This window comes from Rhinatrema bivittatum, chromosome 5 (assembly GCF_901001135.1).
Source record: "Rhinatrema bivittatum chromosome 5, aRhiBiv1.1, whole genome shotgun sequence".
Taxonomy (NCBI): Eukaryota; Metazoa; Chordata; class Amphibia; order Gymnophiona; family Rhinatrematidae; genus Rhinatrema; species Rhinatrema bivittatum.
Window position 1 is genome coordinate 18,847,147 of NC_042619.1, and position 14,619 is coordinate 18,861,765.

Consider the following 14,619-nt stretch of genomic DNA (forward strand, 5'->3'; position numbering starts at 1 on the left):
CTCAACTGGCCTTATGTATCGGCTCATTGTCATATTGGAAAGTCCAAGTGCATCTCATGTGCAGCTTCTTGGCTGATGAATTCAAATTCTCCAGGATTTTCTGATTTAAGATGCTGCATTCATCCTGCCAATCGTAGTCCTGGAAGGACTGTAATTTAATCGCTAAAAGTTCAATAGCTAGTAAAAAAAAAAAAAAAAAAAGTTTAAATTGCCTGTGCTGCTGTAACTCACACCCCCCCAAAACAGCAGAGCTCTACTTCCATGCTTTACAGTAGGGATGGTGTTGACTCCTCCCCAGTCATAGTGTTTATGGTTGTGACTATAACATTCAATTTTGGTTTCATCACTCCAAATTATTTTGTTCCCGACGTTTTGAGGCTTCTCTAGGTGTTTATCATATTGTAAGCAGGCTGTTTTGTGTTATTGGTGAAGCAGTGGCTTTTTTCTGGCATGTGGCCCATTTTTTTTCAAATATCTCCTATTGTGCATGCTGAAACCACCCATACCACTTTTTCAGAGAAGCCTATATTTCAGTAGAAGTTGCTTGTGGGTTTTTCTTTGCATCCCAACAAATTTTCCTGGCAGTTGTGCCTGAAATCTTTCTTGGTCTGGCTTGATATTAACCGAACCCATAATTTTCCACCTCTTGATCAGAGTTTGACCAATACTGATTGGCATTTTCAAATTTTTAGATATCTTTTTGTATCCTTTTCCTGATTTATAAAGTTGAACTACTTTTGCTTGCAGATCATGAGCCCCAGAATGTGATAATTAATGGGCAGCATGCAGGGCATGGATATCTGGGTCCTGTTTTGGGTAGTACACAGCACCTCCTCATCTTCCCCATCCTAAGCTTCCTCCTTTGAGTCCTTCCAGCCTCTGTCTTATCCCCAGATTGAGTTAGACAAGAGAGTGTGCACTGAACACTGGATATGACTCATTCACGGGCCAATGCAATAATATCCGCGTTGCAAATGAGTGCTCGTATTGAGCACCCATTTTCCTAACGCTCATGCAGTCACATTCCCTGAGCACCCAATGCAGTATTGAAATGAGCTGTGTAAAAAGGGATGCAGTGGGGAGAATTGTGCATCCCTAGCACTCAAATGCATTGGGCGCCCACAATTGCAATGGGCACTCAAGTACGAGTATCCCACGTCTTCTGACTGATTTTGCTGAGGTTGAAGATGCCCAAAACTAAGCGCCCCTTGTTATGGGTATCTAAATTGTATGTCCAGAAGATTTTTATTTTTAAATCGAGCCAATATACATTTATTTTCCCATTGATAGCAGGATGAATTAGCCATGCTGTCTGGGAGTGTGCATTTGACCGGAGTAGGTGGAGTTTTCCTCAGTCACAGAGCGTTGACCCTGTGCGGCTGCGCAGTGGTCTTCCCACGCGAACATCCATTTCCCCTCAGTCTCTTTTTTTTTCCGTGATCCGTTTCACACACGGAGCTTTTTCCTCATACTTTTCCTAACTTTTTTCAATTTTCTGTTGCCGCGATGGCTCCGAAGCCATCGGGTTTCAGATACTGCCAATGTGGCAAAGTTATGTCCATCACTGATGGACATAACTATTGCTACAGTTGCCTCGGGCCGGACCACGACCAAGCCTCTTGCTGAGACTGTGGTTGGATGTCCCCCGGACGCAGCATGAGCACGCCGAAAAAATGGCACGGCTGCGATCGGGCTCCTATGCCCTGACACCGTCGACGCACTCCTTGCCAAGACTGGCAAAGAAGGAGCAGAAGATGTTGACGAAGAGGGCCTCTTCTGTGCCGCTCCTGGCACCGGGTCCAGGTTAGATAAACCTCCAGCGCCCAATAAAAGAGCTAGGCACTGACTCAGTTGCCTCCACAGAACAAAAGACCCTCAGATGCATCGATCGGGACTCAGGGACCTGTTCCCGATCGTCCGGGCCCTTCGGCACCAAAGCCATCAAAGTGCTAGACGCAACCAGAGCATCTGAATCCTATGGCGCACCTGACGCACTCGGACCGCACAGTGCACAAGAAGCTTTCGACGCAATCCATACACCCGACGCACACCTCGACGCATGCAACGCATGCTACGATGCATACGACGCAAAAGGAGCAGCCGGGCCATAAATACCACTCATCACGTCCTAAGCAATTGGAAAAGGCCAAGCATACTCACAAGGCCCCATCCACTCATTCTGAGCACTCTGGTCACTCCATACAACCTAAGCGGCCACGAGAAAGCCCTGACATGGATGTAGAACTCCTGTCTGACCCGGATTCCACATCCTCAAGATGTCTCTCAGGAAGTGGAGACTCCTTCTTCTCCGACTTATCCTCTGTATCTCGAAGGAAAAGGTTATTTCCTCAGATGCAGGTACTGTTCCGACAGAGACATAGACCATCTCCTATCATTCCACCGGGTCTTCAATTGAAGCGCACTGATGCGCAAGATATTCTTCTGGCAGCACTGCCTGCAAGACCCCCATCAAATGTCGGTCAGATGCCTCCGCAACCAGGTAATCTGGCTTCTATGGCCATGCTGCAGATTTCGCAGGCCCTAAGCTCCTTCTTTGAGGATCTGGAATCTATGCAAACAGGATCCAAACCACCGGTGACGTCTCCAGCACCTTCACCACTGGCGACGACGACTCCTAGACCAACTGACCCGGCCAACTTTCCGTCTCCGGCTCCAGTTCCCCCCCATGCAGTCCGGATTCGCAAATTTCATCCAAATCATCACCAAGTTCCTCTACAGGCATGCCCTCAGATCCACCAGAAGGAATGCCAGAGCCATATTCGCCACAGGAGGATTTCTCCTATGCGAAATTCATTGAAAAAGTGGGAAATCTACTTAACTGGTAAAATTCCGGATCCACGGGCCAAGGTGCTGGGTATCTTAAAAATCTTTGAGATGCCACCAGAATTGACTGCTTTACCGCCCCATCCAGTTTTGAATGGAGTCTTCCACAAAATGTGGGAAACCCTTTTTTCAACCATGGCCGCTTCATGAAAGACGGATCTGAAATTTCGAATGAGGAACTCTCCCATCTACGACTCCACCCAGCTACCCCACAATTCTATTGTGATAGAGTCTGCGTTGGCAAAGGCAAAACGATCGAAACTTCACGCAAATGCACCTCCCGGCAAGGATCATAAATACTTGGGTGACTTTGGACGTAGAGTCTACAAAAATCCACCACCACCAATTCTGTATGATGCAGTACTTGTACGAGTGTCTACAGAAGTTACATCTAGTTTGTCTCTCGGCTGAGGACACCTTGCCGCAACCCTTCCTAGATATGGAAGAAGGCCTACACCATCTGCTTCGGTCAGTTTACGAGGTGTTCAAATCCTCTGCGAGGTCTTCTTCAGCTGCCATCGCTGCCCGACGCCTTGGCTGGTTATGGGCAAGCGCGATTCACGAAGATGTCCATGACAAGCTAGCGGACATACCTTGCATGGGAGACAATCTGTTCGGCGTCAAGTTTGGGGAAATTGTTTCCCACCTTAAAGAGCAAAGTACTGCAGTGCTCTCTCTAACTTCCCCCTCGGAACATCATGCAATGCCTTGAAGGTTTTACCCTTCCTTCAAAAGAAGATCCTACCCGAGAGGACAATTCAGACCTTTTCCTGCATATAGGTCGTCACATTACAGTCAACCAAGACCCTCAAGTCAACCCAATCAATCACGGAGACGTCCACGTCAACAAAAATAGCCTAGGCAAAGCCCGGCAGCTCCACAAAAACAGCCACCTGCTTTTTGAGTCTCATCGAGCCACCTCCGCCGCCCTTTATAGGAGGTCGCCTCCAATATTTTTACAGCATTTGGGAGTCTATCACCTCAGATCACTGGGTTCTCAATATCATCCGACAAGGTTATTGCTTGAATTTCATAACTCTTCCATCCCTTCCTAATGTACCCCCTCTTCGAAGTACATCGACCCAATTACCATCCCTCTGGGCAGAAATCTCAAGCCTTTTACTACAAAGGTCCTTTCAAAAAATCCCTCATCAACAACAGAATTAGGGATTCTATTCCCAATACTTTCTCATTCCAAAAAAGTCAGGCGGCCTTCATATCATTCTAGACTTACGGAACCTCAACAAACATATTCAGAAAGAGAAGTTCAAGTTGACCTCTCTCAAAAACATCCTGCCTCTCCTGCAACCCAACAACTGGATGTGTTCCATCGACCTGAAGGAGGCGTATTCCCATATACCCATGCACCCCTCCTCCTGGCGCTACCTCTGTTTTCGAGTTCAGAACACACACTATCAGTACAAGGTCCTACCTTTTGGCCTATCCTCAGCCCCAAGGGTATTTACAAAATGTTCAGCGATCCTGCCCACCTCCCTAGACAGTCACACAAGGACAATTTGATCGTTAATCCTTACTTGGCTACAAAGAGACTGAGGGGAAAATGGACGTTCACGCGGGAAGACAGCCACACAGAGTCAAAGCTCTGTGACTCATTGAGGAAAACTCTGCCTACTCTGGTCGCGTGCACGTTCCCAGACAGCATGGCTAATTCACCCTGCTATCTACGGAAACGCCACTTACGGTAAGCAAACTTGCTTTTTTTCAACACCACAAGCAGTAAATTTAAGTGTCATAACAATACTAAGTAAGAGGAACCATAGAAGATTGTATTTAATTTCTTGTGATCCCTTGACTCGCGTCTTGACTTTGCGCCCTCTCTGGGGCTGAAGTTAAATTTGCTGCATTAAAAAGTGTGCATTGGGCGCCCAGCACTTTCCTGCTTCAAAAGGTAAAAGCCAATAGCCTCATGTACATGCAATTTACGCATTTGGTTGGGCTCGTGTTTTGGACGCGTTAATCTCCGTATTGCATTGGGTACTGGTCTAGCACGTCCAACCACGTGTAAACCTGTGTGCTAGGCTGAGTGCACTTTATTGCATCGGCCCCTCTGAGTGTTGGGAGCAGGAGCAGTTAAGGAGCTGTGGCAGCCGCATGTAGCAGCCAAGGCAACTAACCGAGCTGGCTGCCTAGATGAGTGATTTCTCCCTTCTCCTTTGCTTGTGGATAGAGGGAACAGGTTCATTGTAATGTCTTCATATGTGTCTATGCCCCCCCCCCACTTTGTTTCAAAATTTGGAAGTGATGCTGATGGGGTTTTCAGTGCTTCCCTAGCTCTTCTTTTGGCCATAAGTCCTTGCAGTGTCCTGCCTGCTTCTTGGACATTGGTGTGCCACACAACACTTTTGTTGATGTAGGTGTGCCTTTGGCTTGAAAAGTTTGGGAAATGCTGTATTAATGCACTGGCTCTTTGTGCTGTGCATGCTTAGGAGACAGATCCATGATATTAGCTGCAGCCTTGCAAAACCTGTGGTGTTATTTACTACCCTCACACCATCTGAACAGTAAACTAATAGGTCAGAAAAGATGGTGGTAAGAAATTTGTCTTCTGCTTTTGCTGCTCTCCCGATTATTTGTTAAGCAAATATTACGCTAGAGGTCTTGACCGCTCATTGCATCCTTTTCTTCTAGTGACTGAAAAAGTTTATGAGAGTGGTTCCTGCACAGACAGTGGAGAAGAGTTTGCGATGTCAAGGGTAGTGCCGACACAGAAGCCAGTGCCTGCAGCAGCCTCGAAGCAAGAAACCAAGGCTATGAAGAAAGGCGCTGGCAACAAAGGCACCAAGCAAGCCTCCATCATGGGCTTCTTTCAGAAGAAGTGAACAGGCGTGCCAGCCGTCGTCTCCAGGGAGCAATGGAAGAAGACCTGGTATTGTCTTCCTTTCTTCTCCATGGCCATGGACCACACAGGGGGCCAAGCCTCCGAGGCCTGTTTGACAAGTGTCTTGCTTACCGTGTAAGTGAGCACTGTGATTCTAGTACTGTCTGTCACATCAGAAAGTGTTTATCCTTTTTGATCTGTTTGGGGTTTGTGTTCTCCATTTTCTGTAAATAAAATTGTACAGAGATAACAGTAATCCCTGGGAAAAGTGGTTTATCTGTTGGGAAAGTCTGTTTTTTGCCTGGATTATCAAGAATTCAGACAAGCCAGCTAATGTGATTTTCATATGAAGAGCTTGGTTGCCCAGTCAGGTGCTGTATATAGCCATAAATGTAATGAGTCATACTTGGATTAACCGTATGGGATGTCTAACCTCCTGGATGAAGCTAGAGGTAGACCCAGGACAGTGACTTGTCTTCTAGTTCTCGTCGTTTTCTTTACAGTTGATATTTTATGCTGCACTGCTGGTTTTAAGTCTTAACAGTTCATCTGTAGACATTCAGTAGAATGTTATTTGACAGGAAAACTATATTTTTCTTAAAACATATTTGTGTATGCTTTCTTCCACTCAGCTCTGTATTTTAATTTGTGAAGATATTACTGCTTAAGCCGCAAACCGAAATGTGGTGTGATAAGCTATTCAACAGGTTTTCTGTTGATAAGAAAATTGACATTTGTCTTTATAAAGAAAATGCCTGATCATTGAGCTTAAATCAGGATCTCAAAGTTCAGTCTGTTTATCTGACTGATGCGGATCGAAGGTGAAATTTTTCAAGGGCAGTATGGAAACAGCCTTGTGCTGTAGAAAGGTTTTCAAAGATGTTCTGCCCTCATCTTTCATCCCTCCTTAAACCCATTCAGAAATATTCACATGGCCAGAGATGGTAATTCAGTGCATTTGTGGGTTGGGTATCTGGCGCGAGAAGCCAGAATGGAGAAAGTTATTTTGTATGCTCATATGATGTCTACCAACTGGCTGCAATGCGTCAATCTGCTCCTGGTCTTTTTCCAAGGCATGCGTGGAATTGTAATCCTGTTTGGGGTTTGTTTGCTTTTTTTTCTAGAGAAAGCAAAACTGCAGGTCCTTATAGGCCACAGGGTAAAACCAGGACCAGTTCAGCCTGACCTAACAGTATTGACTTCTATTAGTAGCCTAATCATTTAATGCAGTTTAAGGTGTTATGTTATTTCCAGCAAAAGGGCCTAGATTACATAACCCAGGGCATGCTAGGGACAGGGAAAATCTTTGGGATCCATAATACCTCATAATGTTTACTCTCTTCAAACCTTTGTTTATGCTTTCATCTTTATCTTTGTAATTTTAGGTAGCCTTTAGTATTTCCATTTTAACATTTTTTGGTTTGGCAGCTTTTGTCTTGGTCGTTTTGGGGGTTCTAGCTCAGTTGCAACTCTCTGGGAGTTTTGCCCCAGCTCCCCTCAGTTGGGGTCGGAGTCATCAGAAACTGCTGTTCTCTCCAGGACGCAGGTACGTGTGCTTTCTGAATCTAGCCATTAGGTGTCACTGTTGTGTGATGGCTCAGATTGCTTCTCTCCTGAGCCTATGAACACGGTCTCTCCATTGCATTCGAAACCAACATGAGGGGCAGAAACCAGACTTGAGACTCAAAACACAGGTTGCCCTGCTCCTGAGCCATCGGACCAGCTCATAAACTTGTAGTTTCAATGGTTTCCTTCTATGAAAGTTGATAAATTTCCCTTTTTTTTTCATAGGCAAAGGTGTCGATTCAGTAAGGCACTCAGCAGGAAATATGGGGCTTCAACCTCTAGTCTCGCTGGTAGTACTAGTCACTGTGTGACCCTTAACTAAGTCACTTCCTTATGCTGAAACAGATTTTGTTGAGGGAGGAAACAGAGGCTGTACCTCTGACATTTCTTCACTGGTTGTGATGCTTAATTCATTTTTTGAAGCCAAATTTTGCAAGGGTATTCCTGTGGCTTCTCCCTGCACATGCTGATGAAACTATTTACCCAGTCCCCCATTAGCAGAGGAGCGGGATCTCAGCACTGATTTGTCAGCACTTTTAGAGAGCGGAGGGGTTTGGGACCTTGTGATGAATGTTTCAAGCATTGTCACGTGCAAAGCACACTGACAAAAGAAGAAGAATACATTTCTAGAGTCTAAGTTGTGTTTGTGCTTTGAAAACTGCTGACAGATAAATATATATCCAAATGAAATGTATTTTCTTCCATTAGAGCTATTAATCTAAGATGGTTAAAATTGTACCATAAAGCATCTTTATGCAGAAAATAAATAAAACATCTCTATTACTGGACGCAGTTATAGTTTATCCAACCCGAACCTTGTGAATGCATTTCTCTACTCGCTGTTTTCCATGCGATCATCTAACATTTAGATATGGCACACTGCTTTGTGATGATTTTTTCAGGCAAGTCACAAGTAGATTTATAAAATTCACGGTTACATTGCAGCCTCTCTTGTGGTACGGTACATGCTTTGTGGAGGAAGCAGCATTTTTCATGATAAAAAGGGTCTATGGCACTCCATTCAGATATCAAATACACAAAGTGGTACAAAAAGGCTGAGCAATATATTTAGATAACGAGAAAAAGAAACCAGCATTTTTAAGGGAGACACTCCAGTCTCCATCCATCTCATTGAAGTTTTAACACACACATCTGTTGCCCTACAATGCTGTATATCACTATCATCGTGCCCATTGAAATGTTCCATATCTAGCTAAACGTGTTTAAATAAATTAATGTGAAAATTGTGCAATATAATCCAAACAATATAAATGCAAGAGCAAATACTGTATGTTCAGTGGGGTATACAAGAAAAAATTACTTCACAAATGCAAGGCAGGCCATGTTCTCTCAGCAGATAAGTGAAGTAACCATACTGAAAGCAGTCGTTGGTCGGAGGTGGTCTGTGTTTTGAAAGTTCATCTGCCCCCTTTCTTGCCCATCTTAAGTGTCTTCAATGGCCAGACGACATACTACAGCTTTCAAGGTATGTCATCAAGATATTTCTCAAACAGAAAGCTGAGATGAATCCCGCTAAGAGGTTAATGTGATCAGCTGTGTTGGGGGTCAGGAGAGTCCAAAATTCATGAGTCAGTTCCTGTTTGTGGCTTACAGAGAAGAGCACCTCTTTAGACTACTGTCAGCAAGTGTCACAATCAAGTACCTTTGTCTGTTTTCCTTTTTAACTATTTGGGGGTTTTGTTCATTTACATTTAAAAAATAATTTTTCAATAAAATGTTTTCAGGTAGAAAACTTTGCAGGCTTTTCCTCACCCATTGGCATTGATGGCATCGGGCAACCTTTTTAGTTGGTATTTGATGCTTTTATTTTCTTAACAATATTTTGATTTTGTTTTTGTTCTTTTCATGAATCACATAACCTGAATTAAGCCAGCAGTTTTGAGAACAGCTCCCCAGCCAGACACAAGAGTATCCGGATGCTCACAAGTGCCTAGGTGCAGGGCATGACATTTATTTATTTATTTGTTTGTTTGTTTGCTTATTTATGAGCTTTTATATACTGGCATTCGTAGGACACATCATGTCGGTTTAAAGTAACTGAGAAGGAGGAAATTACAATGAACGATGATAGAGGGCTAGCTATAAGAGGAGGAGGGGGGCAAAGGTCGAGAACTTGGGAAAGGGAGGGAGGGAGAAAAGAGTGAAGAAGTGAAGGAAATGGATAACCAAAAAATTACTAAAATCAAAATCGAAGAACAGAATCACAACAAATTCACAGAGCATGTCACAACTGGGTTAACAGTATAAACGTATGAACAAACAAAGGCGAAACAGTATAAACTTATGTACAGTCAAAGGCAAATTGCAGGGACATGTCTGAATATGAATGAAATGACATGTCTGGAATAAGGGCCTATTCTATTCTGTTCTTGAGCTGTTAAGGTCCAGCTGGAGAGACACCCTGTACCTCCTGCTTCAAGAAGCTTAAGCAGAGCTTTGAGCTGACTCGAGCAAAAAAACAGATCCTGTGAACAAATTAGCTGGTAGTCAAGCCCTTTGAAGCAATTCTCAGCTGTTTTGATGCCTTGATGTGAGGTTAGGGCCTGTGGTTAGAACAGAGTGTTTTATTTTTCAGGACCAATTTTAGAAGGGAGACTAAATTCTTGACACAAACTCTATAATGGGATAAGGCCCAAAAATAATCCTAAAACTTTTGCAAACAAGCCATGGCTACAAAAGGACTTGAAGTGAAAAACCCAATAACATAGTAATGATGGCAGAAAAAGACCAAATGGTCCATCTAGTCTGCCCAGGAAGTTTCTTATAATAGTAACTGCCGCTCTATGCAGGTTTCCCCCAAGCCATATGTTAAGGTTCCCTGTACGTACCCGGATCAGTCCAGACAGTGAGTTGAGCCTCCTGTCCAGCAGATGGAGACAGAAAAACTGAAAAGGGTATCCTATATCAGGACAGAGCCTACCCTGCATTCCTTCAGTATTTCTCTGTCTCCAGCAGATTCAGATAGTAGAACCTGCGGTTCCCTAGTTTTCTCTCTTTTTGCTCCTTTGGGACTCCTTTCTCTTCTTCTTCCCACTGGGTTGATTCTGGATCAAGCAAGTATTGTTATTTCAATTTAAAAAAAAAAAAAAAAAAAGGTAAAGTTTTACAGTGAGACTTGTTGGTCTCCTTGCTCTTACTGGGTCCCAGGGGGGACTTGTCCCCTTGATTATTCAGTTTATTCAGCCTGGGACCCACTTCCTGGTGACCTAGAGCCTGGCTGCAGGGGTGATACTGGTGGTCCAGTCACTCCCCCTTTTCTCTGCCTAGTCTGCACCCATCTGGGTTCCTTTGCAAGGAGGTGCTTGCGCTCCTCTCTCTGACTAAAACGTTCTACAGCTCATACAGAAAAAAAAAAAAGAAGAGATTCATTTCTCTCAAGCAGACTTACAGGCAATCGGCAGCAATTCGGCAGCTTTATATTCACCTTCTGGGGAAAGAGCGAAGCAAGGTTCGTTCCCTGGCTTCAGCTCATTCTCAGACAGGCACTGCCGTTTTCTCCTCGCGGCTCCAGCAGAGTGCCCCCCCCCCCCCCCCACGGAGTTTTGCCGCATTTGTCTGCCTATCTTGCCAGCGGGGAGCCTGAATCGCAGCTCTCCAGCAACAGGCTTTGCACTGGGCAGTAAATAATTCTCTGGTTCGGACTCGGGCGGCTCCCGCCGCGAAAACCTGCGGGAACAGCGACCATTTTGTCAGCGGAGCTGAATGCTGATACAAGCCCTGCAGATCTGAATCTTAACCCCTCGCTGCCCGATTTCAGTCCCACAGGTCTCCGGGTCCGGTTTTTTAACCCCCCCTTCCGTGATCCTTCCCCTACCCCCGTTCCTAGCAAGATTCAGCACCATTGTCTCCCTGACTGTACTTTATTGTTGTATAAATCCTTGCTGTCTAGTTTGGTAGACTTTAATCCCTCCCAGGCCTCCCCCGGCTAAGATTCTTTGGGTGGGCACGGGACAGGCCCTAGGACCCCTATTCTCACTACGGTCAGGGCCGTATCGGGCGTTACGGATCCCCCGGACCCATCTTCCACGCCTGATATGGCCCTGGTTCCTCCAGGCCCACTGGTTGATGGCGATGATCCGAGGGTCCTGCGGCTGTTCCAAAGGGAGGAGCTGGATCCGTTCCATCCCTTTGTTCTGGTCGAACTGGGAATTGATGTTCCCCCAGAGGAGCCCCCCACTCCTTCGCTTTCTCGCACCGTGGACCCGGTCCTGGCAGGGCTTAGGGCTCCACTGCGCACTTTTCCTTAGTGCCTGGAGATGCTGAACGTGCCTCAGGTTTATGCTTCAGTGTACGCAGTCACCAAGCATACCTCCATTCCCGTGGTGGGGTCCACGGCGTTGCAGGTTTTGCAGGATAGGAAGATGTAGCTCCACCTCAAGAGGGTCTTTGAAGTTCTGGCACTGGAAGTCCGGGTGTCAATCTGTAACAGTCTCATGCAGTGGGCAAGCCTCAGGTGGGTTCAGTAATTACTCAGCACCCAGGACCTCCCATCTGCAGAGGCGGAACAGGCAGAAAGTCTGGAAGGCACGATCGCATATGGGGCTGGTGCCCTTTCCGATCTTCTCCGGGTATACCCCAGCGCCATGGTTCCTATGTTATCTGCCAGACGCCTTCTCGGGCTGAGAAATTGGGCTGTGGACTCCGCTTCAACAGCGCTGTTGGGCGCTCTCCCCTGCAAGGGTAAGTTGCTTTTTGGTGAGGACCTGAAACAGCTTATTAAATCCTGGGGTGACAAATAAGATGCATAAACTGCCAGAGGACCACCCCAAACAGTCCAGGTTGTTCATTCTATCACGCTCGCGCTTCGGTGGCCAGTGCGGATCCAGGCCCCGGGGTGATGTTTCAGCGACATACCGCCTCTAGGGGACATACCGCCTCAGGGTCAAGCATCCTTCTGTGACACCACCCACCAGGGCCCCGATTCCAAGCCCTTGCAACGGGATGAGGCCGGCCCATTCCTCCGTTCCAGACTTAAGTGGTCGTCTGTCCCTATTTCTCGAGGCATATGCCAAGATATCTTCGGATCAGTGGGTCCTCCAGATGATCGAAAGGTGCTACAGTTTAGTAGATGCTTGGGTTCGCCCCGACCTCTAATTAGCCTCTCACTGCGGAAGCGTTCGGCAGTGTGCCAGACGCTCGACAGACTTTGTCCCTTGGTGCCATAGTCCCGGTTCCCCAACACGAGCAGGGACCCGGCCAGTACTCTATCTCCTTCGTCGTCTCCAAAAAGGGCGTTTTTTTTCCGGCCACTCCTGGATCTCAAGGGGGTCAGCAGTGCCCTCACAGTCCCCCATGTTCGCCTGGAGACCTTGAGGGCAGTCCTAGCGGCAGTTCGCAGGGTGAATACCTCGATTCTCTGGATCTCGCGGACGCCTAACTTCACAGCCCGATCCGAGAGAAACACCAAAGGTTCCTTCGTTCCACACTCTGGACAGACACTATCAGTTTTGGGCGCTCCCGTTCGGTCTAGCCACCGCGCCTCGCATGTTCACCAAAGTGGTGATGGCAGCCTTCCTCCGGCGGGAGGGAGTCCTGGTCCATCTGTCCCTGGACGATGAACTGCTCCAAGCGAAGTCTGAGGAACTGTGCATGACCACCGGTCAACCGAGTTCTATCTGTTCTCTTCTCCCTTGCCTGGATAGTCTACGTCCCCGAAAGCTGCCTCAAGTCCCCACCAGTTTCTAGAATTTCTGGGAGCCCGATTCGACACCCGCGAGGGCAAAGTGTTCTTGCCCGTGGCTCGGGCGCTCAAGCTCATGGATTAAGTGCAATATCTAATGTCTCTCTCGGCTCCCACTGCCTGGGACTATCTCCGGGTACTCGGCTCTATGGCTTCAACTATACACTTGGTTCCTTGGGTTTTTTTACACTTAGGCGTCCTTTACAGAAAGCCTTGCTGTCATGCTGGAAGCCAGTCTTGGAGGAGCATTCCAATGTTCCTGCCGCTCTCCGATGCTACCATCGCCGACACTCAGTGGTGGTTTTTCCCCCGTCCACATTTTGAAAGGGAGGCCTTTGCAAACTCCTCGGAGGATGATTGTGACGACGGAGCGGGGTGTCAAGCTCAGTCTGAGCAGGGCTGCTGGTTCTCGGCACTATCCCGCTGGCACATCACTTGTCTGGAGGCACGGGCGATCCGTCTGGCACTTATGGTCTTTCTTCCCCTGATCCTTTGCAAGCCGGTTAGAGTCCTCTCCGATCATAACCCCACGGTAATAGGGGGGCACCAGGAGTCGTCTGTGGCCTCGGAAGCTGGCAAGCTGCTCGCCTTGGCGGAACATCACCTGGATCGACTGGCAGCCTCCCACTTAGCGGAAACCGAGAATGTCCAAGACGCCTTTCTCGCCATTGACCCATTGGGAGTTGTCCAATGGGTCAATGGATCTCCTTGTGCACAGGTGTGGGGTCCTGCATCTAGATCTGATGACTAATCTGAACAACACGAAAGCTTCCGGATTCTTCAGTCGCCAATGGGAGCTCTGTTCCACAGGGGTGGATGCCCTGGTTCTTCCTTAGCCCCACGACTTTCTCCTCTAACTGGTCTCACCTTGGTCTCTGGTGGGAAAGGTTTTCAGAAAGATAGGATTCCACAAGGGGCCTGTCATTCTCGTAGCACCAGAGTAGCCTCGGCGGCGGTGATTCGCGGATCTGGTGAACCTCGCAACGGAAGCTCCTCTCTAGCTCGGGCACCTCCCAACTCTGCTCTGGCAGAGTCCAGTATTTTTTGTTCAGGCGGCTCACCTTTGCCTAGCGGCCTGGCTTTGAGTCTCTTAAGCCTTCCATCTCCCTCGCCTGCGTCCGAGTATGGAGAGTGTTCGCTTCGGCCTGTGCCGAGTCTGAGTCTGGCGGGTCGGCGCGTAAGCCTCTGGTATCTTATGTCCTTTCCTTCTTACGGAATGGCCTTTCCAAGGATTTGTCTTTCAATTCTTTGAGATTACAGGCTTCGGCCCTCGGGTCTCTTCCGGGTATGGTTGATTGTGCTGTGGCGGCTCACCCGAATGTAGTTCGCTTCCTCAGGGGGCCAAGCTTTGAATCCACTTGTCGGGGCTACTTGTCCTTCTTGGAGTCTCATCTTGGTGCTCCAGGTCTTTTGTGCGGCCTCTGGCGGACTGTGCTTCAAGATCTAGCCCTTAAGACGGTTTTCGTTGTTCCTAGCTCGTTGGCCAGGAGCGTGCCCGACCTCTAGGCGTTGTCTTGTTTGCCAAAAGTCGTGTCTTTCTTTTACGTCAATCAGTCGATGGAACTCCTTCCTTCTCGATGAGAATATTAAGGGCATCTCTGGCGGTGACCTTCGGCTCCTTGACGTAAAAAGGAGTAATGCTGCAATATTTACTGGTTACGCACGGTTT

At 47.2% G+C, this 14,619-nt stretch overlaps 1 protein-coding gene across 2 annotated transcripts in view; it reads left to right on the forward strand.

The window, feature by feature from the left end:
* Positions 1 to 8,048, forward strand: part of POLD3 (DNA polymerase delta 3, accessory subunit) — a 128,385-nt gene extending 120,337 nt beyond the window's left edge. For both annotated transcript variants that reach the window (XM_029602080.1, XM_029602079.1), the window contains one exon: positions 5,494 to 8,048. In XM_029602080.1, coding sequence (XP_029457940.1) covers positions 5,494 to 5,684 — 191 coding nt within the window. In that variant the 3' untranslated portion in view covers positions 5,685 to 8,048. The remainder of the gene's footprint in view (positions 1 to 5,493) is intronic.
* The last annotated feature ends 6,571 nt before the right edge of the window (positions 8,049 to 14,619 follow it).